Source organism: Salpingoeca rosetta (genome assembly GCF_000188695.1).
Source record: "Salpingoeca rosetta unplaced genomic scaffold supercont1.13, whole genome shotgun sequence".
NCBI classification, from domain to species: Eukaryota; class Choanoflagellata; order Craspedida; family Salpingoecidae; genus Salpingoeca; species Salpingoeca rosetta.
The window spans coordinates 1,206,886-1,234,385 of NW_004754921.1; the positions used below are offsets into that span (position 1 = coordinate 1,206,886).

At 54.2% G+C, this 27,500-nt stretch overlaps 5 protein-coding genes across 5 annotated transcripts in view; 2 read left to right on the forward strand and 3 right to left on the reverse strand.

Moving 5' to 3' along the window:
* The window catches only part of PTSG_05697 (uncharacterized protein), a 4,776-nt gene extending 1,430 nt beyond the window's left edge, over positions 1–3,346 (reverse strand). Inside the window, exons 1-9 of the mRNA XM_004993506.1 lie at positions 3,187–3,346; positions 2,864–3,005; positions 2,394–2,528; positions 2,193–2,211; positions 1,843–1,963; positions 1,469–1,615; positions 1,071–1,197; positions 440–666; positions 155–253 (exon numbers count right to left, since the gene is read on the reverse strand). Coding sequence (XP_004993563.1) covers positions 155–253; positions 440–666; positions 1,071–1,197; positions 1,469–1,615; positions 1,843–1,963; positions 2,193–2,211; positions 2,394–2,528; positions 2,864–3,005; positions 3,187–3,248 — 1,079 coding nt within the window. The 5' untranslated portion in view covers positions 3,249–3,346. The remainder of the gene's footprint in view (positions 1–154; positions 254–439; positions 667–1,070; positions 1,198–1,468; positions 1,616–1,842; positions 1,964–2,192; positions 2,212–2,393; positions 2,529–2,863; positions 3,006–3,186) is intronic.
* Positions 3,347–3,395: 49 nt separating this feature from the next.
* On the forward strand, positions 3,396–8,568 carry PTSG_05698 (uncharacterized protein). The gene is made up of 13 exons (XM_004993507.1): positions 3,396–3,669; positions 3,920–4,274; positions 4,485–4,624; positions 4,901–5,152; positions 5,418–5,525; positions 5,754–5,852; positions 6,084–6,182; positions 6,389–6,550; positions 6,752–6,855; positions 7,065–7,163; positions 7,431–7,512; positions 7,727–7,781; positions 8,075–8,568. Exons 1-13 carry the CDS (start codon positions 3,469–3,471, stop codon positions 8,164–8,166), a joined length of 1,848 nt encoding a protein of 615 aa, XP_004993564.1. The 5' UTR covers positions 3,396–3,468; the 3' UTR covers positions 8,167–8,568.
* On the reverse strand, positions 8,240–11,792 carry PTSG_12350 (uncharacterized protein). Its single transcript, XM_004993508.1, has 11 exons — positions 11,728–11,792; positions 11,397–11,464; positions 11,062–11,160; positions 10,842–10,892; positions 10,422–10,566; positions 10,162–10,245; positions 9,837–9,903; positions 9,478–9,629; positions 9,159–9,300; positions 8,874–8,955; positions 8,240–8,648 (listed from the first exon to the last, which is right to left on the reverse strand). Exons 1-11 carry the CDS (start codon positions 11,768–11,770, stop codon positions 8,562–8,564), a joined length of 1,020 nt encoding a protein of 339 aa, XP_004993565.1. The 5' UTR covers positions 11,771–11,792; the 3' UTR covers positions 8,240–8,561.
* A 32-nt stretch (positions 11,793–11,824) lies between these two features.
* On the forward strand, positions 11,825–23,992 carry PTSG_05701 (STE/STE11/MEKK2 protein kinase). The gene is made up of 29 exons (XM_004993509.1): positions 11,825–12,323; positions 12,667–12,751; positions 12,943–13,045; positions 13,274–13,380; positions 13,601–14,256; positions 14,433–14,572; positions 14,732–14,780; positions 15,004–16,546; positions 16,805–16,889; positions 17,178–17,245; positions 17,468–17,566; positions 17,742–17,903; positions 18,121–18,247; positions 18,490–18,601; positions 18,726–18,921; positions 19,109–19,375; positions 19,587–19,651; positions 19,843–20,012; positions 20,246–20,358; positions 20,629–20,749; positions 20,916–21,025; positions 21,231–21,333; positions 21,590–21,677; positions 21,866–21,944; positions 22,223–22,407; positions 22,694–22,802; positions 22,978–23,051; positions 23,223–23,390; positions 23,624–23,992. Exons 1-29 carry the CDS (start codon positions 11,866–11,868, stop codon positions 23,751–23,753), a joined length of 5,772 nt encoding a protein of 1,923 aa, XP_004993566.1. The 5' UTR covers positions 11,825–11,865; the 3' UTR covers positions 23,754–23,992.
* The window catches only part of PTSG_05702 (uncharacterized protein), a 6,003-nt gene continuing 2,420 nt past the window's right edge, over positions 23,918–27,500 (reverse strand). The window contains exons 4-12 of the mRNA XM_004993510.1: positions 27,065–27,333; positions 26,733–26,777; positions 26,126–26,479; positions 25,730–25,839; positions 25,505–25,544; positions 25,183–25,268; positions 24,861–24,960; positions 24,448–24,558; positions 23,918–24,204 (exon numbers count right to left, since the gene is read on the reverse strand). Coding sequence (XP_004993567.1) covers positions 24,136–24,204; positions 24,448–24,558; positions 24,861–24,960; positions 25,183–25,268; positions 25,505–25,544; positions 25,730–25,839; positions 26,126–26,479; positions 26,733–26,777; positions 27,065–27,333 — 1,184 coding nt within the window. The 3' untranslated portion in view covers positions 23,918–24,135. The remainder of the gene's footprint in view (positions 24,205–24,447; positions 24,559–24,860; positions 24,961–25,182; positions 25,269–25,504; positions 25,545–25,729; positions 25,840–26,125; positions 26,480–26,732; positions 26,778–27,064; positions 27,334–27,500) is intronic.

The window sequence follows — 27,500 nt, forward strand, 5'->3', positions numbered from 1 at the left end:
ACACGCACGTCGGCATGGGCTGCGCGATGTCGCCAGTTCACGTGCGAGAGCGACAAGCACATCCAGTGGCGCTTCAAACCAAGGGTCAATTAACGAATGTGCAAGTCAGCAGACAGGGCACAATTGACGAGAGCACGATGGCATGGGAACTCACGGTTCTAGGGGCGTTAGTGGAAGCACTTTCTGTGTAACTTGAGCAGTCTCTTCGAGTTTGTACTCAGCAGTCGTATATTGAGCCATAGGGGAGCCGCTCCTGTGTCCATGTGTTTTGTTGCGTGGTTGTGTTGTGTTGTGTGTGTGTGTGTGTTGCGTGGTTGTGTTGTGTGTGTGTGTGTGTGAAGTGCACACAAGACGTCAGTCCATTCAAAGCAAGCCTTCCCTACTTCAGTTGACGCAGCGCTCAGTCGCAGTCCAGGTCAAGTGCAGTGCTACTTCTTACGTCTGGGTATCGAGGGACGTCTCGCGGGCAAGGCGAACGGGCTCCGCAGCCACAGCAACGCGCATGTGCATCTCCTCCTCTGGCACTGGCGTGGGCGCCGACGTCTTCTTCACCTCGTTGTACACCTCCTTTGCCAGGAAGACAACAAAGGCCACAAGCGACAGCAGCGCAATCACAAAGAAGATGCACGAAACGGCGTAGGATGCACTGCTGCTGTCTGGGTCGTTCTGTTCAGTGAGCGCAACCAGTATGGTAGGCACGAGTTTGGGTGGGAGGTGAATGGTGCGTGTGGGTAAGAAAGACAGAGAGCGATTGTATATGTGTGTGTGTGAGTGAGCGTGTATGTGTGTGAGTGAGTGAGTGAGTGAGTGTGTGAGTGTGTGAGTGTGTGTGTGTGTGTGTGTGTGTGTGTGTGCAGACATGAGGATAAAACAGCGCCAACAGCAGCATGACAATGAACGTGTAACTAATGTGTTTGACGATGTGATGTGACAAGGGAGCGCAAACATGCAGGCCGCAGAGTGAGCGTGCCAGGCAACGCTGACGGACAACAACGAGCCGGCACAATGGAGTCTGGACGCGTACTGCAATGTCGCACACTGTCTAGGACTCAGCACTTGGCATCACTCACGTAGTGGTTGTTGCGGTCTTGATCAAAGAGGTAGGCAATGCCAGCAAGGATTCCAATCATCTTGAGAGCAAACATGATCATGTACGCATAGAGGTACTTGACAGATCCCAGCATGGGCAAGTTGTCCCTGTCATCACAAGAGTTGTGGCAATCATGGAATGGCACATCGAACATCAGGCGCAACAAAGGCCAGGATCAAGTCAGGACAGTTATGTGGCAGAGGGCATAGCACAAATTGAGTGGGTGCACAAGAGTCAGATGGCTGGGTGGATAAACAAGACACAATGTACACAATCGGTCTTGCACACGCTCATGCATCCATAAACGACACACACACACACACACACACACACACACACACACACACACACCACGCGCGCTCGTATCCATACACGGACCTGATGGCCTTGATGGGGTCTTCGCCATCAATTTTCACGGGGGAGTCGGTCATGCTGCCGTAAAATGCGACGAGGTAGAAGGTGCTCAAGATCACGTAGCACACGCAAAGGCCAATCACATCCACGTCCTCCAGGCCAAAGACGCTCCTACCAACGTGCGAAGCAACAGTACATACCGGTGCGCAATATCAACTCACCGCGGACTATGTCGCGTGCACCATCACACGCACAAGCACACACGCACACAAGCACACAAGCACACAAGCACACACACACGCACACAAACACACACACGCACGCAAGCACGCACGCACACAAGCACGCACGCACACAAGCACACACGCACACGCACACAAGCACACACACACACACACCAGAACACGACTGCCAGCGAGTACACGACGACGGCCTGAGAGATGAACAGGAGCCCAAAAGCAAAAAGGGCAAACTTCTTGGCTTGCTTGTGTTGCAGACCACCGACAAGCAAACGCACAGCTGTGATGGGACAAAAACGAGGAGGACCAGTAGCACGTAAATAATGGTCATGATGAATGCACGCAGCTGAGTACATATGGCGGCCAAGGTGATACGGTGCGGCGCACATGCACACATAAATAAAACAACAAAAATCGTTCACTCACGTACACGTGCGTCGACATACACAACCACATGCAACACAGAGTGCACAGCAAACCAACTACAGCTTGTCCCACAGCCCTCTCACGATGGCTTGTTGCTGTAATCTGTGACGATGGAGCAGCACATCCGTCGCGGGCATGTTGTAGATGGGGAATGGGCACATGATACTCATGCCGTGAGATACTTGACATTTAAGGCATCTTTCAATGCAATCAGAGCGACGCAAGCGATTTGACATGCTGTTCGTTGGCAGGGATGCGAACACGGCACACGACACTGCGCTGACCTTGACACTTGGAACGAGGATGAGGAGTGGGCCTGCCAGCATATAGAGGGCACCGAGGGTCAAGCTGGACCGCACCAGCTGCACAACCGGATCCGCAGTGGCAGCGGACTCCATTTCCACAGCGACGGCAACACACTGCATTGGTGTGGAGGCGTGTGCATTTGTGCACATCAAACATGTACTCGTTAGCGCATGTTCGCGCACGTTCATCTCGAGTGTTGCATTTCACACGCGACGAAACGTGCCTTATGTGTACCAACAAGCGTGACGAGGCGTGTCGACACACGAGCATACAGGTTCAACCGCCCTTGGTGAACGGCACGAGGACACGAGACAATGTTGACGCTTCAAATTGATAGATCGACAGACACGAAAACAGACGCACACACGAGTGAGCAAGGGCACGCTACCACAGCCCGAAGTATGCTCAGGCAAACCCCCACACGTGCAACTCCTTGTTGGCGACGTACAATGTAGACGAAGACGTATGCTCCAAAGAGGTAGAGGGCGCACATGATGCGTGGCACAAGCTTGACGGTGTCCATCAGCACTTCAAGGAGCTCCTTCAGGAACATGAACGCGCCTGCGATCAGACCCGCAATGAAAAAGGCACTGGAGCAACAAGAGAGAGAAAGGGGGAGGGGGGTGGGTGGGAGAACAGGGAGCAAAAAAAGAGTGAAACGAGAATCGTGTGTGAGAGAAACTTTTGAAGCAGGGCAACGCTTGGCAATGTGCAACCACACACACACACACACACACACACACACACACACACACACACACACACACACACCGCTGAGGAACAAGTTCCTGCCATTCCACTTGGGGCAGGTTATCTGGGAGAACCGCCGTCATGATTGCAGGCTTGAGGAAGGGAGGGTTGCGAGGAAGGTAGGCGATGAGTGATTGGCCTTTTTCTTTTTTTTCTTTCGGGTTTAGGGTTGAAGGTCAAGGGGTTCAGGCCAAACTGAATTCAGTGTGTCAGACTGAATTCAGTGACATGACGGGAGCATCCACTATCGACACACAAACTGACGCGCACCCAGCACAGGCACAACACCCCCATCGAAGCAGCATGAAGTGCGTGATCCTTGTGGCTGGACATGCGACACGGCTTGAAGCCGAGCTTCGAGCAGACACAAGCGGAAAGTATGCTTCCTTAGTGGGTATCCCGAAAGCGCTGCTGCCTGGACCCGATGGCCGCCCCATCCTGGACCAATGGTGGGCCGCTGTCAACACGGCATCCCACATCTCATCCGACGTCTACCTCGTCACGGTAATGTGTGTGTGCGTGTGTACGTGTGTGCGCGCGTGTGTGCGTGCGTGTGTGCGTGTGTTCGTGCGTGTGTTCGTGCGTGTGTGCGTGCGTGTGTGTGTGCGTGAATGTGTGTGTGTGAATGTGTGTGTGTGCGTGTTTGGTGCTCGACCGACGATTGTCCAATGTAATGATCCATATTCAACCCCCCCTCCTCTCTTCCCCCACACACATACACACACATACACACATAACACGCACACCCTCACAGAATGCGGAAAAGTACAAACATTATGAACGTTGGGCGACAGCCAACGGCTTTCCGCGGCAGAACATCATCAACGATGGCACAACAAGCAGCACGGGCGGCATTGGGGCCATTGCGGATTTGGATTTGGCCATCCGCAGCCGCTCCATTGATGACGACCTGCTCGTCGTCTCAGGTGACATGCTGTTCAACCCAAAGAGCTTCGACCTCGACGGCGTCCTGCAGTACTTCAAGGCACGCGGTGGTGAGCTCTCTTGCTACTACGCCATGCACCCTGGTGAGGATAGCACGTCTCGCGGCATCCTCGAGCTCAACGAAGACCACCAAGTCACCAACTTCTTTGAGAAGCCAAAGCCAGGTGCGTGGTGTGTGATATGTGTGATATGCGAGCGTGTGTGTGTGATGTGATATGTGTATGAAATGTGTGATATGTGTGTTTAGATGTATGCATTCATCTATTGCCTGCACAAGGCTTTTGCGTGGCGAGGGGAAACAGCGGAGCTCCCGATCTTTGTGGCTGTTTGTCTCGTCTTGCTCAAATGTTTGTTTCCTTTCATTCGCGACGCAGGCACGACCACATCTCGGCTTGCGAGCGTGGTGCTGTACTGCTTCAAGCGGGAGACCCTTGGCCTGATCCGCAAGTTTGCTGAGGACGCGGCGACAACGCGGCGGTCGCTCGGCCATCTCATGGAGGCTCTCGTTAAGCAGGTCAGGGGACGTGCATGCGTGTGTGTGTGTGTGTGTGTGTGTGTGTGTGTGTGCGTGCGTGTGTGTGTGTGTGTGTGTGTGTGTGTGTGTGTGTGTGTGTGTGTTGTGTGTGTGTGTGTGTGTGTTGTGTGTGTGTGTGTGAAGACAGGATACGTCGATAGCTCTTGGCTGTTTGGCTGTCTGGGTGTCCTTGCGTACTGCGGACGGTCTTCTGCACCATGTCGTGTCGCATGTTTTAACTCACAACTGCATGTATGCCTTTCTCTGCCACGGTAGACACCTGTGTATGGCATGAAGCTCCCGGACCACTTTGGCCTGATTGGCGCCGTTGGCGTGAAGGAATACCACCAGTGCCTGCAGGCAGCACAGGCAGAGCGAAGCGGGCGAAGTGTCGGCCCCATTGTCCGCCGCGCGTATGCACGTGTCGGGTTGATGGGGAACCCAAGCGACGGCTTCTTTGGCAAGACCATCAGCCTTGCCATTCGGAACTACTGGGCACAGGCCACCATCACCCCAAACGACACCTTGGTTGGTCAGTGTGTGTTCTTGTTGTGTGTGTGGTTGTGTTGGTGTTGTACGTAGGCGCGTGTGTGCGTGCGTGTGCGTGTTTGTGTGTTCCCACCTGTGCAATTGCCCTCCACTCTTCACGCACACACACGCACGCACACACACGCACGCACACTGTGGCTGTGACCACCAGCGACGATCACATTCTACAGTGCACGTTCAACTCCTTCAACTCAGCCCAGCTCGTTTTGCCTGTGCCACTTGTGCTGCTCCCAACTGCAAACAGGTGCTTGAGCCACACCCCCTGAACGATCCGACCGAATTTGGCTCGCTCGCTGATCTCTGCGGCATTAGCAAGAAGGAGGGCTACCAGGGCGGCCTTCGCCTCATGCAGGTGGCGTCGTGGCGGTGATGTTGTTGGTGCGGTGATGCGAGGACGCGCATCGTAGCAGTTGCACTGTGGCCAACGTGCTTTCAATGTGTCCGTCGCAGTGTTTTGGTCCCTCTCGCCTTTGTGCTCACATACATCCATACGCACACACGCACGTACACACGCACACATACACATCCACACACATACATATGCGCACACATGCACACACATGCACACGTATGCCTGCAGGCAACGTGCAAAAAGTTCTTTGAGTTTTGTTCGGAGCGCGGCATCGCCATTGCTCGCAGGAACTTCAGGCTCAAATATGACACCAATATCCCACGACAGGTGGCGCACCTGCTCGGCTGTGCTGCTGTTCTCCTGAACTGAAGATGGCTTTTGGGTATTGTTTGCTGCGTGTAGCAACTACAGCAGGACGCGAACTCCCTGACGGCTCCTGTCTTTGCTTGCTTGCATGCTTTGTTTTGCTTTCATGCTTGCTTGTACGCACATGCTCATTACCAGCCTCATTGCTGCGTGTTCATGTGTATGTGTATGTGTATGTGTACATGTGTGCAGGTTGGACTTGCGGGCAGCTCCGCCATTTGCACTGCCGTGCTGAAATGCCTTGTCGCCTTCTTCAACCTGACGCAAGAGGATTTCCCGCTGCCAGTTCAGGTGCCAAATGTTGCTTGCATGCACGGTTCCAGCAGCTGTTGCGTTGCTTGTGCATGCTTGTACCAAATGTTGAATTGCCTACATTTGCTGCTCAGGTGCAGACTGAAGAGTAGCAAGGGCTTGCGGATATACACACCCCACTAACTTTGTTTCCAGCCCTCACAACCAAAGCACCACCACCGACCTCTCACGTGCACCACCTCAAGGCCAACTTTGTGCTGAGTGTGGAGACGCAAGAGCTTGGCATCAATGCAGGCCTGCAGGACCGCGTAATTCAGGCGTACAACGGGTGTGTGTACATGGACTTTTCAAAGGAGATTATGGACGCGCAAGGGTACGGCCACTACGAGCAGCTCCCCGTCAGCAAGGTTGGTTGATGAGGCGATGACGGTGGTGGTGGCACGTGCGTCGTGGTGGTGGTGGTGGTGCTGTTCTGTTTGATGTGCCACACATCACACACGACAACTGACCTGTGCTCCTTTCCACCCACACCCTCACCCACACCCTCACCCACACCCTCACCCACACCCTCACCCACACCCTCACTAACTCGCCCACCCTGCCACCAGCTTCCCCAGTTCTGGCTCGGGTACTTGGCGGACCCGAGCGACTCTGGGAAGATTCACAGCAACATTCGCCAGCGCTACAACAGCGGCGAAGAGGCCGTCGTCAGGTAAGCGTGGACAAATGGGTGGTAGGGCGGTGGCGGTGTTGCGGGTACAGGTTGGTTGGTGAGTGGAGGTGACAAAGGGCATGTTGGTCGACGCAACGCTTCTTGTGTGTAATTGCAGCCACCAATACATGTGTATGCTTACTCACGTGACACACACACACGCGCACACATACACACACACGCACACTCACTCACTTGCACATTGACAGTGGGATGCAGCAGTTTGCTGCGTTTACGGACGCGGCACGAGCAGCGATTCTGAGCGGACAGCACAACACCCTCGCAGATCTCATGGACAAGAACTTCGAGTGGGTGAACTCGCCAGTGTTGCAGGGGGGAAGTGTAGGGTGGGGTGGTGAGGATGATCGTGGTGGTTGCAACGCGTTGTTGGAGAAACCAGATGAAGAAGTTGAGAGCGTGTGTTTCGGCAAGTGCACGTCAGTGTTCGTTGTTGGTGGTGTGGTGCGGTTGTGCGGCATTCCCACCCATGCGCGCACTCACACGCACTTGACCTCCGTACTGTGCAATTGCACGATCATGCGTGCATGTGTGTCATGGCCTCCCCTGCCTCTCAGCCTGCGTCGGCAGCTGTACGGAGACGAGTGTCTTGGCGAAGCGAACCTGAAGATGGTCGCAATTGCCCGCAAGCACAACTCGGTGTGTGTGTGTGTCTGTGTGTGTATGTGTGTGTGTGTGTGTGTTTACGATGTGTACATGTCGTGTGCGTGTGTGTGTGTGTGTGTGTGTGCAAAGGTTTAGGAGGGTCAACATGTGCAGCTTGGTCTGTTATGCCTTCGCATTGTTCATCTCACATCAGCAACCTCTTTGATCATGGCCCGTGACATTGCCGTGCAACCATACGCTTCGCCAGGCCGTGAAGTTTCCTGGCAGCGGCGGTGCCGTCGTTGGACTCTGCAGGAATTCAGGTCTGCGCTTGCTCCTGTCATCTTGCCGAGCGTTTTTGGCGCATGTGATGGCAGAGGCGTCTTGTTGCGCAACCATCATTCACGTTCTCATGCCTCACATGCACCCACACCCACACACCAACACCCCCCCCCCTCTCTCTCTCTCTCTCTCTCTCTCTCTCTCTCTCTCTCTCTCTCTCTCTCTCTGTCTCTCTCTCTGTCTCTCTCTCTCACACACACACACACACACACACACACACACACACACACACACACACACAAACACACAAACACACACACACACACACCAACAGAGTCGATGCGTGCGCTGCAAGAGGAATTTGAGGCGAACAACTTCGTGTTTGTGAAAGTGATTCCACGTGGCCAGGATGAACCACACGAGTGATGTGATGGACGGACACGACCCGGCAGGTTACAGCAGTAGTTGCGTTTTCTCCGCACTTTTCTTTTTTCGACTGCGGTGTACACTTGCCATCGCCCACTGCCGTGTTACAGCATGTTCTCTCCGGTTACAATGAAGCCCTTTTTCGTCGTGGGAACATTTGAAACAACAACGCGGAATGTAACAACAATTGTGCAGTGTCGTGATTGCACCACGCCTCTGCTCTTTGCTCTCTCTCCTCTCTGTTCCGATGCTTTCTCATGCTGGCCTGTCGTCACGAACGGTCCTCCCCTCTCTCACCTACCATTTGCCACCACCACGGCAAGTACACCAGCAACACGACCAGTTCAACACACACACACACACACACACACACGCCACCAGGATTGTCACCTCTGTCATGAGCTGTCGCCCTCACTGCTGCCCTGTGCGTCATCAAAGACAGCGATGCCGGGGCAGCTGCCGTTGATGTAACTGTACACCACCTGTGGTAACAGCGAGGGGGAGGAAGAGCAGATGTGAATGAAGAGAAGTGGTAAAGAAGATGAGATGGAAGATTGGACAGTGGCGAAGGTGTCAGCAAACGAAGGAAGTGCAGATAGAGGGCAGAGAGTGAACTGTCCATGTGCAGAGAGGATAGAACTGTGCATAGGCGTATACACACGCACACACACACTCACTCACACTCACACACAGACATCACAGCGCACCTTTGGCATGTCAAAGTGCTTCATGACGGCACGAAGAAGACACAACTTCGGCACGACAAGCTGCGGCTCTGCATACCCGCGCCTGTGTTGTGACCAAACCACGGCGATAGTGTGGTTTGTGATGATGTGAAATGTGATGGTTTTGCGGTGTGAGACAGGGCAGGTCGTGTGCTGATCGACGAAAGACAGCAGGCACGTGTCATCCTTACATGAACACGCTTGCAATCACATGTACATACAAGCAAATGCAGACACGCGCACGTGTGTAAACACGTTCAGGCGTACTCTTGGAAGGTTGATGTTGGGAGATTGGCGACCAGATCCAGTGCACGGTCCATGTCAGCCTGGCTAAACGCGTTTTGTTCCAGTGTTTTTGCCGCAATGGCAAAGATGCTGGACTCTTCTCCAAACGACATGATCGTGGCGCCTATCACAACCCATGCAGCAACATGGAACAGGCTGTCAGCACACTCTTCAACGCACAAATGCACATGTCAACATCAAGTACGTGCGCATGTGTGTGTGTATGTATGTATGTGTGTGTCTGTATGTGCGTGTGTGTGTGTGTGTGTGTGTATGTGTGTGTGTGTGTGTGTGTGTGCACCTGGCGTCTGCTGGCGTGCGGCATCAAATCGGCCTGCGAGGAGCGGCGATGGCGGGGGGAGAGACGCGGATATGTGATCGACAACGCGCGTCATCTCATCGCGCGTGACGGGGTGCGGATCCGATGTGTCTGCCGTCAACCGCTCTTGTCCTCTGCACACAACACAGAGGTGTGTGTTGTGTGTGTGCGTTTTGCATTGTGTGTGTGTGTGTGTGTGTTTTGCGTTGTGTGTGTGCGTTTTGTGTTGTGTGTACACGCGGGGACCACAGGGAACGATAGAAGGACAAGCTCAGTAATGGCTTGACGCAGCAGCGTCGTGCATGCATGAAGGAATCAGGGGGTTGAGATGAGAAAGATACCTGACGGAGCACATGAGCGCCTCCAGCGCTGGGATGGTGCCCCACTGGCCCTCAAACACTTCAACATCTGACATTGCAGCAAACCAGGCAGCAATCGCCAGCACAAAATGGAAATGAACAACTTGACGACGGTCGGAAAACTTCACACATGCACACTCACTGCGGGAAGCGCACACAACTGCAAAGCATGCAAGGGTACATACACATGATGACACTCACTCACACACACTCATTCACACACACACACACTCACACACACTCACTCACTCACTCACTCACTCACTCACTCACTCACTCACTCACTCACTCACTCACACACACACACTTGGGATTGGTCCGGTTGCGTCTGGCTTGGCAACGGTGATCTGGAAACTGGCAGCGCCGCTGTCATACGCAATCACGTGGTCAACTACACAGCAACACGCACACACACATACACACATTCATATATTCGTGTGAAGGCAGGAAATCACAACACACACACGCACACACACACACACGCACACACACGCACACACACACGCACACACACACGCACACACACACATGAGCCACGCCCACAAGTGCAGCAAGTCAAGCTCTTACGCGGTGTGGATGCTGGCATGGCGGACTTAGCGGAGAGGAAGCCGACCTTGCCTTCGACTGCTTGCGATATGACGCGCACATCCATTCCCAGTTCTCGTTTCACCCGGTCCAAAAACGCGGGGCCATTCTCAGCCTTGCGAAACACCTGTTGGCGCGGCGACAGTGAGTGGATTGGAGCTGTGTTCCGTGTGAGAGGAGCTGCGTGAAGGGAATGTCCACGAGAAGATAGACCTGCCACTCTCATTGAAACCAATCATATATGTGCTTGTGTGTGTTTGCTTGCTTGTTTGTGCATGGGTGTGTTTGTTGCTTGCTTGTTTGTTTGCTTGCTTGCTTGTTTGTTTGTTTGCTTGTACATGTGGGTGTGTGCAAAGACGCTACTGCATACGCAATGCGCTCATACAAGTGCAAGGTTCTTGCCTGTGTTGCGGCCCCGCTGATGCGCTGAGCCCCGAGCTCCGTCGCGGTTTTCTTTTTGCATCGTTCACAAAAGCCGAATGTTGGCACAAATCAAGAAACACAAGTAGCAGGTCACACAGAGTGACGTGAGCGATTGTGTGAATATAAACTCCACCCACACGCACACGCACACACACATGCAGCCACGCACGCACATGTACACACAGCGAGTCTGTTATACCTTGAAGTCTTTGAGGACCGTCATGCCGTGTGTGGTAATCTTGTCGCTCAGGTTCTTATGCCCGTTCATGGCATAGTCATGTGCAAAGAACACTTCTCGCTGGATGGTGGTCATGCACACACACACACACATAAGTGCCAGGTGAGCTTCAGAACAGAAATGCCTTGTGCGTGTGTGTGTGTGTGTTTGTGTGATTATGTGTGTGTGTACGTGTGTGTATTTGTGTAAGTCCGGCTTTACAGCATCGTACTGTGAGCGTGCTTCCTTGTTTGGGCCAAGACCATCTGCTGTTGTGGACATGGGACCCAGCACCGCATCAGCACGTTCATACGTACGTGCTCGGAGAACAACGTCTCCACGACGGCTCCGCCCTTGAGCACGACCACATCCATCTTTGTTCGGCCTGCAGCAATACCACGCACACACACACACACAGCAAAGGCATGAGCATGCAGAAGCAGCATGTGACACACAGAGACAGGCAAGCTTGAGGGCACTCGTGTTCAAACACACACACACACACACACAGCAAAGGCATGCGCATGCAGAAGTAGCATGTGACACACAGAAACAGGCAAGCTTGAGGGCACTCGTGTTCAAACACACACACACACACGCACACACACACACACACACACACACACACACACACACACACACACACACCTGAGCCAATGTCCAGTGCTGCCACTATCCTCCGTTGCGCCATTTGTGGTGGTGGTTGTAGAAAAGTCGTGGAAATGTTCGGATGATTTTCTGGCACCACACACGGACACAACACCAACCGCAGCAGCCAGCACCATCATGCAGGAAGGTAGTGGTGCAGAGCACGATGCAGCTGTGGCACGGACAGCAGCGATGGGGTTGGTTGAGGAGATGCCGGGAGAACTGACAGGAACGGAGGATTCGGAGGGCCCAAGATTGCGGAGGCGTAGCCGCACAAACAGTGATCACAGCCCGCACGTGGTGTACACCACACCAAGGTCGTGCGAGCGGGTGTATGCAACCCAGCGCAGCACGCTGCGCATGCACGAGAACCGGATGGCTCAGATTGTGGATATGCCGCGCAAGTCCTCGAAATCATCCAGAAAAGGCAACCAAGCTGCAAAGGACAAAGGCAAGCGCAAGAGCGCAGGCAAGAAGCGAGACCAGAAGACCAAGTCCATGACCAAGCGGCAGTTCCCGGCCATGGACAACATCAGCCCCGTGGCCACCGCCGACGAAGCAGAGGAGCCGCGCCGCCCTCCTTCGTCTCGCTCAAAGTCAGTGCCTGTGAATGTCAATGGCTGTGGTTGTCAGCGCCCGTGACTGTGACTGTCAGTGGCTGTACTCGTGTTATTACATTACATCTTTCTGCCGTTTTGTCTTGGTGCGTCCCTTCTCGAAACGCACCTCAGCTCTCACCATGGGTTGGTTTCAGTCTGCCTCGTGTATGTGTGTGTGTGTGTATGTGTGTGTGTGTGTGTGTGTGTGTGTGTGTGTGTGTGTGTGTGTGTGTGTGTGTGTGTGTGTGTGTGTGTGTGGGATCCGCCATTTGTGGCATGTCACCTCACCTTGGCTTTTTTTTGTGTGCTTTTGTGTTGCTGCGTTCACCTCTCTGCACAGTTCAAGGGCCGCGACAGATGGCTACGTGATCAGCACGGAGGAGCTGTTTCGACGAATGAAATGGGCTGCGCGCCTCATTCCAAAAGTACACTGCAGTTTGATATTGTTGTTGCGTTGACCGTGTCACGTGTGATATGTCATTGCCTGACGCACACGTGACGGCGTTCACATCCTTCCTTCTCTGTGTTACATCGCGTTGCTTGTTTGGTCATCCATCTGCTTGCTTGTTGCTTGCTTGTATCTGCCTCCCCCTCTCTCCCCTCGCGCGTCCTGCAGGCGTCCACGCGATTCTCTGAGCGGCGGCCGATCGAGCACGTGGATATGGCCGCACTCCGCCTCGAACTCGTCAACAAACTCCACAACTCACCACACAGAACAAGTGCGTGTGTTGACGTGTTGATGTGTGGTTGTGTGCTGGGCTTGTGCTGGGCTTGCGCTGTGAATGCCGTGTGTGTTGTGCTAAACGCCACCCCTGGCTGAAACCACCCCCCCCCCCAACGAAGAACCTAACCACGACACCCGCCACTACCCTTCACCCCCTTTCCAACACACGCACACACGCACACGCACACGTCTCGTTTCGCCATCCATCGCACGCTGCTTGCAGCTGGCGACCTTGACTTTGCCTCGTACACGTGCTCGGGCCATCAGACGGAGGGATCGCGCGAGCGGAACCTCGCATCCTTCAAGAGCTACCTCTCCCAACTCATCAAGGTGAAAGCGTATGAGTGTTTTGCATGCACACGTGGTGTAGGGGGGGGGTTTCTTGAATCCATGCTTGAGAACCCCTTTGCAATCACGGCCTCACCCTACATCTACATCACGCACACACACCACATCCACATACGCATATGCACATATCAACACGTGCATGCACTCATACCACGTGCTCACGTCCATCTGTTGTAACACCCACTACCGTTGCGCAATGCAGCAAGTGTGCGCGTTCCAATTTGAAGCCAGCGCCGCCAGCCTGTGGCAGGAAGACGGCTATGAACACCTCCTCTACAGCCAGCAGCAACTTGCGTCCGTGCTGTGCGACCTGGACAAGGCGAATAACACGTTTGGCCTGCTATTCCCGAGCGAGCACGTGCCAGAGTCGTTCCCAGGCCGCATGCTCGTCCTGCCGGCCGCTGAACAGGAGATGGACGCGATCATCAGTGACGACGACGGCGATGATGCCGCTGCCTACACCACAACGCCGTCACCACAACACCCGCAACAGAACCTGCACCACCACTACCTTGCGCTGTCCCCGTTTGGCACGTCACCAGCCGGAACAGCGGCGGCGACCACGGCTGTGACACGTACGCCCTCCAACGAGGCCGGCGCCCCACATACCGCCGCTGCCATGCGTGGAGGGATGTTTGGTCCGCTCTCCCACGTGGCATCATCAAACGCGGACTCGAATGCCGGCGACGCAGAGCACCCGTTTGATTTCGAGAGCCAGTGGGATCGCTTTATGCAATACTGCAAAGAGCGCATTCCAAACGCAAACGCAAACGCAAACGGCAGCAGGCGCCAATCGCGTTTAGATGGTGGTGACGTCACAACTGGCATTCAGGGCCTGCGCGACCAACTGGAGGACAGGTGCAGTGGCTGTGTTGTGTGTATGTGTGTGTGGTGTGTGTGGTGTGTGTGTGTGTGTGTGTGTTTGTGTGCGTCGCACGTGTGGCATCACCTCCACCGCTGCCGTCGGCCCCACCATCGCAAACGTCTCATTCCACTCTCTCTCCCCTCGCCAAACCTTCCTTTCCCATGTCCAGGATGAACGCGATGAACTGCTTCCACAACTGCCTGCGTCTGCTCCTTCAGACCGGCAGCGTGTTTGCCAGCACTGCACCTGCCGAGACGCCACCACTCGCAAACTGGTCAACCGTCATCTACTCCCTCGCCAGCGCTGAGGGTACCCGCACGCATGAGTTGTGTTGTGTTGTATGTGTTGTGTTGATGTTTGTGAAGTTTGAATGTGTTGTGTAACTTGGTTGTGTGTTCCATGACGAGTTGTTCCAAGAATTCATTGCACACATGCCTCTCTCCTTTGGTGTCCTGATACAATGTGCAGTTGTCTGCCTCGACAAGGACTCCTCACTGCCGAGCGAACTACCAATTGGGTGTGTGTTGTGTTGTGTTGTGTTGTGTTGTGTTTGTGTTGTGTTGTGTTTGTGTTGTGTTTGTGTTGTGTTTGTGTTGTGTTTGTGTTGTGTTGTGTTGTGTGTGTGTGTGTGTTGACTGCCCGTGTTTCTCACGTCCAGAGTCGCGCAAAGTATTCGCTCATGCACATCTTTCACACATGTACGCGTACGTGCACACATCGACACAATTTATGGTGATCAGGTCGACAGTGCTGTTTCGGCTTCCATCCATCCACGCCCCGCACCCGCACCCAACGTTCCACATTGAGCTCGCAAAGGTGGACTCGGCGCCATCGCCGCCATCATCGCGCGTGTCGTCGTCATTGCCATCACGATCTCCGTCGTCCACAGCAGCAACGGGAGCACATCGGTTCGGTGGCAGCACACGCACGACAGCAGCGCCGCAGTCAACAGCAGCAGCAGCAGCAGCACAATCGCACGATGTGCTGGTGTCAGCGTCATCATCGTCAACAACCACAACAACGATGACAACGATGACGACGACCACCACCACGACCACGACCACCACATCCACGCTGCCGCCCGTCGCAATCAACAACGGGGCGGATCGCGGGACCATTGCCTGCTTCCTGCCAGTGACGGATGCAGAGGCAAACACTCTGCTCATCACCTGCCACAGCTCGCACACACACGCGCACACACACGCGCACACACGCGCGCACACGTGGGTGGTGCCACTGCGCTGGGCTACAGGCACAGGCGACCGCGATGGCAGCAACATAAGCGGTGGTTCATCCTTTGTCGCTGATGGCGACACGACGGCGCTGCGTCATGTGGGTCGTGGCGATGATGATGGTGATGATGGTGGTGATGATGGCGGCGATGGTGTTGGTGGTGATGATGGTGGTGGTGATGGCGGTGGTGAAGGTGATGATGTGTTCCAGGATGACCAATTCGTCATCAGTCGTCGCAGTAGCAGCGGTGGACGCTCTATTGGTGGCGCTGTGGACCGAACGTCCAGTTTCCCGTCTGCAGAGAGCGTAGACGACAGCGAGGACGAGGACGAGAACGTGCGCGTGTCCATGGACGATGATGACGATGATGGTGATGATGATGATGATGGTGATGATGATGAAGGTGATGATGATGAACGTGGTGACGGGGATGAAGAGGAGGAAGAAAGAGGTAGTCACGGTGGTGAAGCCGCAAGTCAGCAGCACCATGGTGCTGGAAGTGGTGAACACGCGAGAGGTGCTGATGACAACAACTCCACACACCACCACCAGCAGCACCAGCAGCACCAGCAGCACCAGCAGCACCAGCAGCACCAGCAGCACCAGCAGCACCAGCAGCGCGTGGGCCTGCGTCACAGCGAGAGTGGAAGTGCCAATGCTCTTGGAGCGCGGGAATCAAGCATCCTTGTTCCTGATTTTGCCCCAATGCCAGAGGACACAAACGAGGCCATGCAGGCGGTGATCGGGCGCATTACGCAATGCAAGAAGGCCTGTCACTCCACCATCATGCAATTTGCTGACGTCACGGACACGGACCGCGTGCTGCAGCTGTGGACCAACCTGAACCTTGCGCACACGCTGCTGAGCGCGCCGAGCCTGCAGCCCATGCTGGAGTACGTGTTGCACGTGCCGCTGCTGGTCGCGACCACGGCGACTGCGGATGTGTTGGAGCAGGAGGATGAAGGGATGCAGGGTCCACACGCCCTATACAACGTGGAGAAGAAAATTGAACGCATCAAGGCACTTCTTGTCACGCTCAGCGAACTCAGGGTCAGGGGACGTGTGTGTGTGTGTGTGTGTATGTGTGTGTGTGTGTGTTCGTGCGTGCGTGTGTGTGTGCGTGCGTGCGTGTGTGTGTGTGTGTATGTGTGTGTGCGTGCGTGTGTGTGTGTGTGTGTTGTGGGCTGTGTGTTGAGTTGCGGGGTGTTGTGTTGTGTTCGAGGAACCCGCACTTTACCACTCATCTCAGTCTGATCTCCACTCACCTTGCTTCTTCCTCTCGTCCTTCTTCGCTGCGTGCGCGATTAGAATGACTTTATTGTGTTCAAGCGGCGCCTGCAAACAATGCAGGACTTCATCTTCGGTTCCTCGTCTCGCTCACGCCGCGAAACAGGTGATGTGATGGCCTGAGCTGTTGAGCTGTTTGGCTGGTGCTTGGTCAGTTGAGTGCTTCTGGATCGCTGATTGGTTGATTGTGCTGTTTGATTCAGGGGTGTGATGTGATGTGATGTGACTACATATGAAGTCATATTTTTTCCACTCGTGAATATTTCTGCTATAATCGCAAAAGTGCACGTATTTTTGCGTCACAATCCCAAACATGTACAAGCGCGCAAATGCCCTCATGCATGTCATGCCATTTCATCCCATTCCATGTGCACATGTCGCCCCTGTCGTGCAGACAATTTACGGCTGCTGCTGCGCGCCATCAAGACGGAATTCTTCACCAGCATCAGCCGCGTGCGCCGGGTGAGGGCAGCGGTTTCAATACAAACAGTGCTGGTCGAGGGTTGAAGTTGCACGTCTGTTCTGTGGTCGCAGCTGTTCATCTCCTCTCTCAGTGGCAGACACATTCACCCACACGATGTCACCAACAATCACCCGTTCCGACGTCAATCATCCGTTCCGATATCAATCACTCATTCCAATGTTCTCCTTTCTATGCATGCATTCATGTGTGTGTGTGAGCAGAAATATCACGATCTGAAGGCACACGAGGCAGCGGCGCTGTGCAGGACAATGACGATTGATGATGCGCCATATTGCATCGACCGCATTCTTCAGCGTCACGTCAGTTCCGACACACCGAGACACGTGCACGCAGACATACAGTCGTGCTGGTGGTGTTGGCGGTGCTGTGTTTGCAGTGACGGTGCACATGTGCTCATGCCCTAACTCCCTGACCATGACGATTCATGGTGGATGTTCTGTGCTGCGATCCCCCCTATTGCTCTGTTTGTTGCAGTGGGACTGGCTGGAGAGCGATGCGCACACGGTGCAGCACACACTGTTCAACATGTGCGAACGTTTTCTTGATGTTGCACAGCGGCTGATGGAGCTAACGCAGTTTTACTTTGATGACCTGAAGAGCGATACGCAGCGGCAGCAACCACAGCACATGCGGGAGGTGAGTTGGGTGGGGTCGAAGTTTTGCTTGTTGGAGTGTGCATGCATGTTGGTGGCAGTCAGATGTTCTTGCTTTCTTGCCTGCCCATCACAAACAGCAAACATCACAACTGCGTGTCGAGCATTTAATCTGTCCCCCACTTGTCACTTCCACCATCATCATCACCACATCTCACCACCACCAATATCACCACCATCCCTTCCACCACCACCACCAGCGCGCCCTCAATCTCGGCAACTCCATCCAGCGCCTGGTCCATTTCGCCACCCGCGTCGTCCACGTTCTCGAACTTCGCCGCGTGTTCTGCATCTCAACCACAAAGGCCGCCCTGCACACCGCTCTCGGTACGGTGTACGTGTGTGTGTGTGTGTGTGTGCTTGTATGTGTGTGTGTGTGTGTGTGCTTGTATGTGTGTGTGTGTGTGCTTGTGTGTGTGTGCTTGTAATGTTGCGCTGTGCTGTGCCAGTGCGCTCTTGTTCGGCTGTGACTGTGTGCTTGCTGACCAGGCGTTTCTCAGCCGCGACTACACATGCACACACATGCACACATGCAAACCCTCCCTCCTTCTTCATGTGTGTATCGTCAGAGCGGGCTGGATTCCGGAAGGCGGACGTGGGCGCTGCTGATGGTGGTGTGTGGATGCATCACAACCCGCAGCGCGAATGGTCAAGGGAACACGAACTCTTCCACTACAGAGAGTGCGTTGCAAGCGTGTGTGTTTGTGCGTGTGAGAGTGAGAGAGTGAGTGTGTGAGTGTGTGTGCCTGATGTACACTCACGCCATCACACGCCATCACACAACAAAACAATCATCTTTCTGTAGGCACTGGCTGCTGCGTCCGTCGTTCCGCAAGGGCCAGAGCTGGGCTGGCGAGCCCGTGCATGGAGACGACAGCTTCCGTGCAACAACCGCCACCGCAGGCCATGATGACACACCCGTCATTGTTGAAGTGTCGCAACACGACAACGCCCCCATCAGCCGTCACGGCTCTGTCCCGCGCACATTCAGCACTTCATCTGTACGTGCAAGCACACTGCTGTTGTGTGGGAGCAGGGGTTGGCGTAACACGATCATGGCGGCGCAGCGCAGCTCGTGTATGTTTCTGGGATGTACACGCACACGTGCGCGCGCGTGCACACAGACACACGCTCAAGCACTCACACGTCATCACATTTCTGTACTTGTGCACATGTACACGTGCGCAGATGCTGCCTGTGACGCCGAGTGCCGCGGAATTCAAGCGGTTTGAAGAGTTCACCACCAACAGTGACGGCAGCGGTGTTGATGATGATGGCGACGACGGTGACTGGTACAACAGCGCCGATAGTGACAGTCACGTCACCTTCCTCGTCTCCGTTCTCGGTGCCACAAGCCTGAGCAGAGCCGCTGCTGCTGTTGTGTCTGTACTTGAGGAGGAGTTGGAGGCGGCCGGCAGCACGTGTGACATGCCGGGCCCTTACGCCAGCGAATGGGTGCGTGTGTGTGTGTGTGTGTGTGTCTGTCTGTCTGTCTGTCTGTCTGTCTGTCTGTCTGTCTATTGCGCTGTGCTGTGCCAATGTGCTCTCGCATGGCTGTGTGTGAGTGCGTGCGTCTGTATGCCTGTACGTTTGTCTCTCTGTGTGTCTATCTCAGCATGCATTTGTGCGCGACATGCGCTGCTAACCACCGCTTGCGTATTTGCAGAGCGTTCAAGCGGTGCTGGCCGACATGGAGGATCGCCTCCTCAATTGCGTCATCACGCTGTCCACGTGAGTCAATCCATTGCACACATGAACGTGGACGTGGGCGTGTACGTGCACGTTTTAATGTGCAAGTGTCTTTGTGCGCGTTTTGTTGTTGCGTTGATCGCTTTGTGTCATTCTTTCTGTGTGCATGTGTGCACATTGCCACGCCTTCTTACACCAGCGCATCTCCCCTGCACTGCTGTGTTGTGGTTCAGGTCTGTCAACCACCTGTGCAGTCACGTCTTCTCGTCGCAGCCAAAACACCGCCACCACCGCAGCTTACAGTACTCCACGCCCATGTCTGACAGCAACATGCCTGGCCTCATCAACAGCCTCTGGTCCCTCTCTTTCTCTGCATGGCGCGCTCTCGTCAAGACATTTCCACGTGCGTGCACACACATGTGCTTTTGTCTGTGTGCTTGATGCTTGTTTGTAACTTGTGAGCGTGCTTCTTGAAAGGGAGGTTGTTTGTGTGTTTGTGTGTTTGTGTGTGTGTGTGTGTGTGTGTGCGTGTGTGTGTGAGCTTCTGTTGCGTTTCCTCTTTGACGCCCCACTCATTCATTCACACACTTGCGCACGCGCATACGCGTGTTCCTCTGCCTTGCACCGCTTTGCCAGGCGCCAGGCTTGAGAACGGGCTGCCGCTCACGCTCATCAACTTTGAGGTGTATGTGCGCAAGAAGAACACATCGTCGATGCGCTGGGGTGTTCCGCGCATGCTGCTGGACGAGGTAATGTTGACATTGATGGCGGTGGTGGAGTACTTTGCTTGTGACTGCATGACGATGTGCTTGGTTGTCTCATCAATAGCTGTACCCATCATCGCAACACTCGAATGCAACACATACAAGTGCAGACCTCAGATATCCTCCCGCCCTGACCGAAAATAACACACACACACACACACACACACACACACACACACACACACACACACACACACACACACACACACACACACACACACACACACACACACACACACACACACACACAAATAGGGGCTTGAGTTTATGAAGTTGGTGCTTGACGAACCGGTCCTGTCGGCGCTTTCGCCGCAGCTCTTCACAAAAGTCGAGGAGGCCGCAACGCGACTGGTCAACATCAAGACGAAGGCAGCAAGTACGCCCAGTTGCACCCTGGTGTATACGTGCGTGCGTGTGTGTGTGTGTGTGTTGGGAGGTGTGCCTGCTCCATCTTCCTGCAATGCTTGCGCCAGTGCTGTGTGTTCTCATCACCACTCCACTCCATCCCATGCCCGCACTTGTCCGTTCGTCTTCGGTGCTAGAGAGTGCACCAATCAATGCCGTCGTTGCTGTTCCGACAAATCCGCAGGCGGCAACAGCACAGCGGAGGCCCGCTGCCACGTGTGAGGAGATTGATCGCCACCTGGCGAAGGTGATGCTTGTAATCATAACATCATGCATTCATGCAGTGTTATTGCTCACAATTATGTACCAATATTGCAGCGCCACCGCCTTCAGCATGCTCACACACACACACACACACTCGCACACTCACACATTCACTCACTCACACACACACGCGCGCACACACACACGCACACACGCACGCACAACACACACGAACCACCGATAATTAGGGGTTTGCCTTCAGCTGCCAGGGGCGGCAGCGGATGCAGCTGCGAGACCGAGCGCTTGTTGGACAGGAAGTGCACGCGGCTGATGCACAGGGCGTGCGCGATGGTGAGATGGAGCGGAGGGGAAGAAACAGCGAAACATTGGATGAGGCGATGGTGGTGTGGGGGCGTGGCTGTGGGCTGTGTGTGTGTGTGTGTGTGTGTGTGTGTGTAACAGGCTGTTTGATGCTCACAAACGATTGCGGATTACGGTGCGCTGTACCCGTGCTATATATTGTGCATGTGTTTGTGTTGATGTGTGTCCGCGCGTGTTGGTTCACTTGGTCGTCTTCCTGTGTACGCGTGTCTGTCTCTGCCAACAGGCCGGCACCACGCCATTGAGGGCTCCACATTTCACGATCCGTGGATCCAGGTCGCTGTTCTTCGCGGCGCCAGAATTCGCGATATTGGGTTCGCTCATTGCTTGCACTCATTGCTTGCACTCATTGCTTGCACTCATTCCTCGTGAGATGTTGTTTGTGGGTGCGGTGTTCGTTCACTGTGCCGGGCGTCATCTCCTTGCCTTGGCGAACATGCCCAATCTCATCCTCCTAACATTTCTGTGCACTTTCTCCCGTCACCGCGTTCATTGCTGACAGATGTGGAGCATTTGGACGCGTTGTTGTGGCGAAGAATCTCACGACCAATCGCCCAATGGCCGTCAAAGAAGTTATGCTCGTGAGTACACAACACATGGCCGTGGTGGTGGTGACCGTGGTGGTGGTGGTGGTGGTGGTGGTGGTGGTGGTGGTGGTGATGGCGGCGGCGGTGGTGGTCTCTGCAGTCCACTGAAATTACAACATCATCATTGCTCTTCAACCACTGATTCAATTTCTCGCCCCCTCACAACAACAACAACAACAACAACAACAACAACAACAACAACAACAACAACAACAACAACAACAACAACAACAACAACAACAACAACAACAACAACAACGCCTTGTCCACAGTCGAACGCGCGACCGAATGAGTGGCTGCTGACACGCGATCTGCGACACGAGAATGTTGTGCGCGTGTACGGTGCACAGCTGTTCCCAAACCATCACTACGACGTGTTCATGGAGTACATTCGTGGCGGAACGCTGCGCCAGCTGCTCGTCGAGGTGGACGCCCTTCACATCATGGATACGCGCAGGCACGGCACGCATGTGCGGGCGTGTGTGTGTGTGTGTTGTGTGTATGTGTGTATGTGTGTGTAATGTGTGTATGTGTGCGTATATGTGTATGTGTGTATATGCATGTGTGTATGTGTGTGTATGCATGTGTGTCTGTCTGTCCGTCTTGCTCGTCGTTGTTTAAGTCCATGTTCACATGAGCGGATGCGTGTTTTCAGTGCTCCATTTCCCGCTCTAACCTTCCCTCTTCGTCCTGTCCTTACACTCCCCACCCCCTCTCCACCTTCGCTTCATCGCGCCCAACAGGTTCACTGCGCAGCTGACACGCGGTGTGCGGTATCTCCACGACCACGACATTGCACATCGCGACCTCAAGCCAGGCAACCTCCTCCTGACGCAACACAACACCGTCAAGGTCGGCGGGGCTGTGTTCTTCCATCCTTCCACCCTTCCTTCCTTTGATGCTTGTGCACGTTGCGGTTTCAACAGTCGAGAGCATATTGGTCAACACGACTACATGTCTATATCCCAGTCTCACATATGCATACACGCATGTGCCCCTGCCATCCTTTGTGCTCGCCCTGCTTCAGATCTGCGACTTTGGACAGTGCATATCTGTGCATGAACCGCTGACACAGAACGATGTGCAATTCGGCACTTTTGCGTGAGTGAACGATGTTTGTGGTGGCGAAGTAATGACACTTGTGCATCCTCTTCCTGTATGCATGTCCCGCATCTTTCACACACACACACACACACACGCACGCACGCACACGCACACGCACACGCACACGCACACACGCACCCGCACGCACACACACAACGCCGCCAACAGGTATCAATCGCCGGAGTTTGGGTCGCTTGAGCAAATCCGCGCACACCCGACGAAGACGGACATCTGGGCAATCGGCTGCTGTGTGCTCGATATGCTCAACACGCCCGTGTACCCGGGCCAGAACTACCAGCACCTCGGCACCATCTACCGTCTTAAGCTGGGCGACCTGTACGTGTTTTGCTGCTGCTGGTTTTTTTTTTTTTTTTTGTTCGCTCTGCACGCCATGGAAATGCTTGTATTTTTCCTATGTGTTTCTTGCTTGGCGCTGTTGCAGCAAGAGCATCACACCCTCCTCACCACCGTCACACACACACACACACACACGCACACACACACGCACGCACACACACACACACGTTTCCACAACTGCCTTCCCTGTTTGCGCGCCATGCGTGCTTCAGCCGCCCCAACATGCCCAACAATGCGGATGCAACAACAGGGGATTTTCTCCGCCAATGCTTCATCGCTGATGCTGCACAACGTGCAACCGCTGCTGATCTTCTTCGCCACGCCTTCCTGCGCGATGCCTGAGCCCTCGACGTGTGTGTGTGTGTGTGTGTGTGTGTGTGTGTGTGTGCGTGTGTGTGTGTGTGTGTGTGTGTCTGTCTGTTTTTGTTCAGCACCATCCAATGCAACCCTGGTGTCATCTTTTCCTTTTCATTTCTTCACGTCATCTTCGTCCATGCCATCAATGGCTTTGGTTTGCCTCATTTACTCTCTTTCTCTCTGTTAATAACGGACGCTACGAGTACAATACAATTACATGCAGCTACGTGATGTCAATCACAATCGACAACCAAGGCAAGGTAACACAAGCAAAGAAACAAAGCACGAAGACAAACGACCAAGCAAACCATGCACACACCTGGACTACTTCAACTACAAGCTAAACAGAGACACTTGAGAGAAGCCGCTACGTTGAATTGGTCGATGATGACGATGCTGCTGGCTGGTTCAATAGCGTGACTTTTGTAGGTGACACCTGCAGAGCCAAAGGAAGAAGGTGAAGCCATGAGAGTCAAACTTCAAATGTGTAAATGCATGTATGCGCGCACAGGTGTTTGCCTGCTGTGCAGACCTTCTCCCTTTTGTTGAATTTGATCCTCACACAGACACACTTACACTTACACTTACACTTACACTTACACTTACACTTACACACTCTCTCTCTCACGCGCACACACACACACACATTTGCGCGTTTCAGCGCCACTCACTCACTCACCAAGACGCCATGCTTGGGACGGCACGAAAAGTATTGAAAGTCGGCCACGGTGCCGTTGTTGAGACCAATGGGGCGATCCAACTCAACACCGCAGCGCGGGCCAGGTTTGATCTGCGATTGCCAACAAGTGAATGCAGAAAGGAGAGAAGTGGAGGGGAGAGTTGTGGTGTGATAAAAGTATGCAGGCACGCGGTGGCTTGTGAGGGGGCGATGGACACACATGACAAGAACCCTGGCTGAGGCAACTGTGAGTGCACAAACAGTGAAGCTGGAACTCGCTGAGGACGCAACAGCGCTGACTGATTGCTCTCTTGCTTTGCTTGCAGGCAAGCAAGACAAGACAAGACACATGGAACACACAGAACACCGAGGAGGAAATGTGCACAAGAGAGACATTGCACATCAACACGCACCGCATGTGGGCCATAGAAACGAAGCGTGCCCTCGCCATATCCCGTGACAGTCACACGTGATCCTTCCCTGCCGATGAACTGGGGGTAGGACGGGCCGTCCCTAGTGTGCACGCGTTAAGGATTTGCAGTGAAAATGATGCAGACAGAATCACAGGAATGAGAAACAAAATTAAGAAATGAATGTGTGTATGTCTCTGTGCGTATGTTTGTATGTGTGTGTATGTTTGAGTATGTGTGTGCACGCGCGCGGGAGAAAAGCGACAGCAACTGCAGTGACAACCATCTTACACACGCACACGCGCGCGGAAACTCGACAACGTACTCGTGCAGTCTGAGCATGTGTCTGCTGTCTTCATGCACTTCCATCTCGCGGCACTTGTACATGTTGAGCTCCTTGCGAATGGCAGCCTGTGTGTGTGTGTGTGTGTGTGTGTGTGTGTGTGTGTGTGTGTGTGTGTGTGTGTGTGTGTGTGTGTGTGTGTGTGTGTGTGTGTGTGTGTGTGTGTGTGTTTGCGGTGGGTGAATGAGAGTGCATGAGCAGGTTGTTCCTGGTCCAGCAATTTCAGGCATGGACACATGACCGGTCACAGCACATGACGCAAGCGTCACACAATAACGGCAGCTGTCAACTGGTGAATTCGCACCTTTTCCTCTCTTGTCAGCCGTGTCCAGGTTGGATCAGCCCTGATAGGTGGTGACATGGAATGCGTTGAGCGCGTGGGAGGAATACGCAAAGTTGCAAAGTCGCAAAGTCCAAATACACGAATACAGGCACGCACGCACACACACGCACATGTTTGCACGTGTAGGCATTCGCATACGCACGCGCATATTCAACAAACATGCTCTTCACACTCTATAAAGCTTACTGCCGATCGTGCGAAGAAATGCCGTCGACAACGGTGACTTGCGGCGTCGTGTTGAACTTGAGCAGAATCCTGCGCTCAATCAACTCAGAGACGGAAGCACGCTGTGCAAGCTGTTCAAGGGTGATGATGGGAGGGGACGAGGACGACGAGGAGGACAACGAGGAGGGCAAGGAGAGAAAGTGGGCAGTAATTATTGTGAGTGAGCAGGTGACCGATGCAACAGGCACTCTGACACGAGGCTCTCGTGCACAATACATTGCACCACCCCCACAACAACAACAACACCGATACAGCAACACAAGCCAAAGGCACGACTCAACGATAACTAATACACCAACAGCAACACCACACAGCACAACAACAGCAACAGAGGAGTTGACAGGAAACGCCCAGCACCTTGCGCTCGAGCGTGTTCATGACGACTTGCTTTGAAGCCGTCTGCTCGTATGTCTCCGTGCGCACGTGCCGTGTGCCGGCCTGGTCACGGAAACTGAGCCGGCGCTTCCTGCGTGTGGACCGTCTTCGCCGCCGTGTTGCTCTGCGCACAGGGCCATCGTCACCACCACTGCCATCACCGCCGTCATCACCGGTTGTGCTCTCTTGTCCCACTATTCCTTCCTCCGTCTCAACATCTTCCTCCTCTGTGATGGTCATCATCCCTGTGCTGTCGCCACCTGCAATAGTTGTCCGTCCTTCCGCGGCCTCGCGCGCAACTTCGCGCCGGAATTGGCGAATCCTAGACACGGAATCCTGCAGCACGGTGTGCGTGAGCGTGTGATAGGGTGTGTGTGTGTATGTGAGTGTGTACGTGAGTGTGTGCGTTAGTGTGCGTTAGTGTGCGTGTTTGTGCGTGTATGTTGGCGTGCATGTGTGAATGTGTGTCCGTGTGCATGTGTGTGTGTGTGTATGTCACGTGATGCAGCGCAAAGGCACCGTGCAGGGTATCAGCTTGTTGTGCAGTTTGCTTGCAAGCAAGCACCCATGAAACACGCCAGGTGCTTACCCTTCGACGCAGACGCGTTCCACGCTTCAGTATGCTTTTCAGTTTCTGAATGCAGGTCGATAACGTCACGGAAGCAGAACGTGAATCAGGCACGGAGGACAGCGTGAGGACACAATCACAGGCACATCGCTGGTGGGCATAAGCACTCCCAAAAAGGCAAGATGAACAAAACGAACCAGAGTAACACACCCACATTCACACACACACACACACACACACACACACACACACACACACACACACACACACACACAAAAGCAAGCACACACAAAAGCAAGCACACACACACACATGAACACATGAACACAGGAGCATGAAACAAGTACACTCACGCGCTGCTGGCCGTCGACGGTGACGAGAAAGACGGGCTGGCTCGAGTCATCATCTGGAGCCGCATTGCCCTCCACAGCGTTGACCCAGTCCATCCACTTTGTGAACTGCTTGGCAGATGGTGGCCGGGATGTGTCACTGGACATGCTGTCCACCTTCTTCTGGAAGCGGATGGTGCTCCCCCTGCGCACCAACGAGCGCACGCCCTCTGAAGTTTCCTCAAGCAACTCGCTCTCACGCCGCCGCAGTGAGAGGTGGGTTTGCGAACCTCCTGTTGTGCATTGTCGCGCATGGCAAGCGTGAGAAGACCGAAGCAAGAGGACGCCACGACGTGTCACTGTCAGGGGCAAGAGTTGCAACACAGCCCTGGCTACACCACAACGGAGAGTGTGCAGACGCGCTCACACTCGCACATGTATGCGGGTACTGGGATCGTGG

Coding starts and splice junctions, on each gene's coding strand:
- PTSG_12350 (XM_004993508.1), bottom strand. CDS start 11,770: ATGGCGCAACGGAGGATAGTGGCAGCACTGGACATTGGCTCAG. Junction 9,301..9,477: donor CGCACGCCAGCAGACGCCAG/GTGCACACACAC, acceptor GGGTTGTGATAG/GCGCCACGATCATGTCGTTT. Junction 8,956..9,158: donor CCAACATCAACCTTCCAAGA/GTACGCCTGAAC, acceptor GTCACAACACAG/GCGCGGGTATGCAGAGCCGC.
- PTSG_05701 (XM_004993509.1), top strand. CDS start 11,866: ATGCAGGAAGGTAGTGGTGCAGAGCACGATGCAGCTGTGGCACGGACA. Junction 14,257..14,432: donor CGCGACCAACTGGAGGACAG/GTGCAGTGGCTG, acceptor TCCCATGTCCAG/GATGAACGCGATGAACTGCT. Junction 18,602..18,725: donor GAACTCTTCCACTACAGAGA/GTGCGTTGCAAG, acceptor ATCTTTCTGTAG/GCACTGGCTGCTGCGTCCGT.
- PTSG_05698 (XM_004993507.1), top strand. CDS start 3,469: ATGAAGTGCGTGATCCTTGTGGCTGGACATGCGACACGGCTTGAAGCC. Junction 4,625..4,900: donor TGGAGGCTCTCGTTAAGCAG/GTCAGGGGACGT, acceptor CTGCCACGGTAG/ACACCTGTGTATGGCATGAA. Junction 5,153..5,417: donor TCACCCCAAACGACACCTTG/GTTGGTCAGTGT, acceptor AACTGCAAACAG/GTGCTTGAGCCACACCCCCT.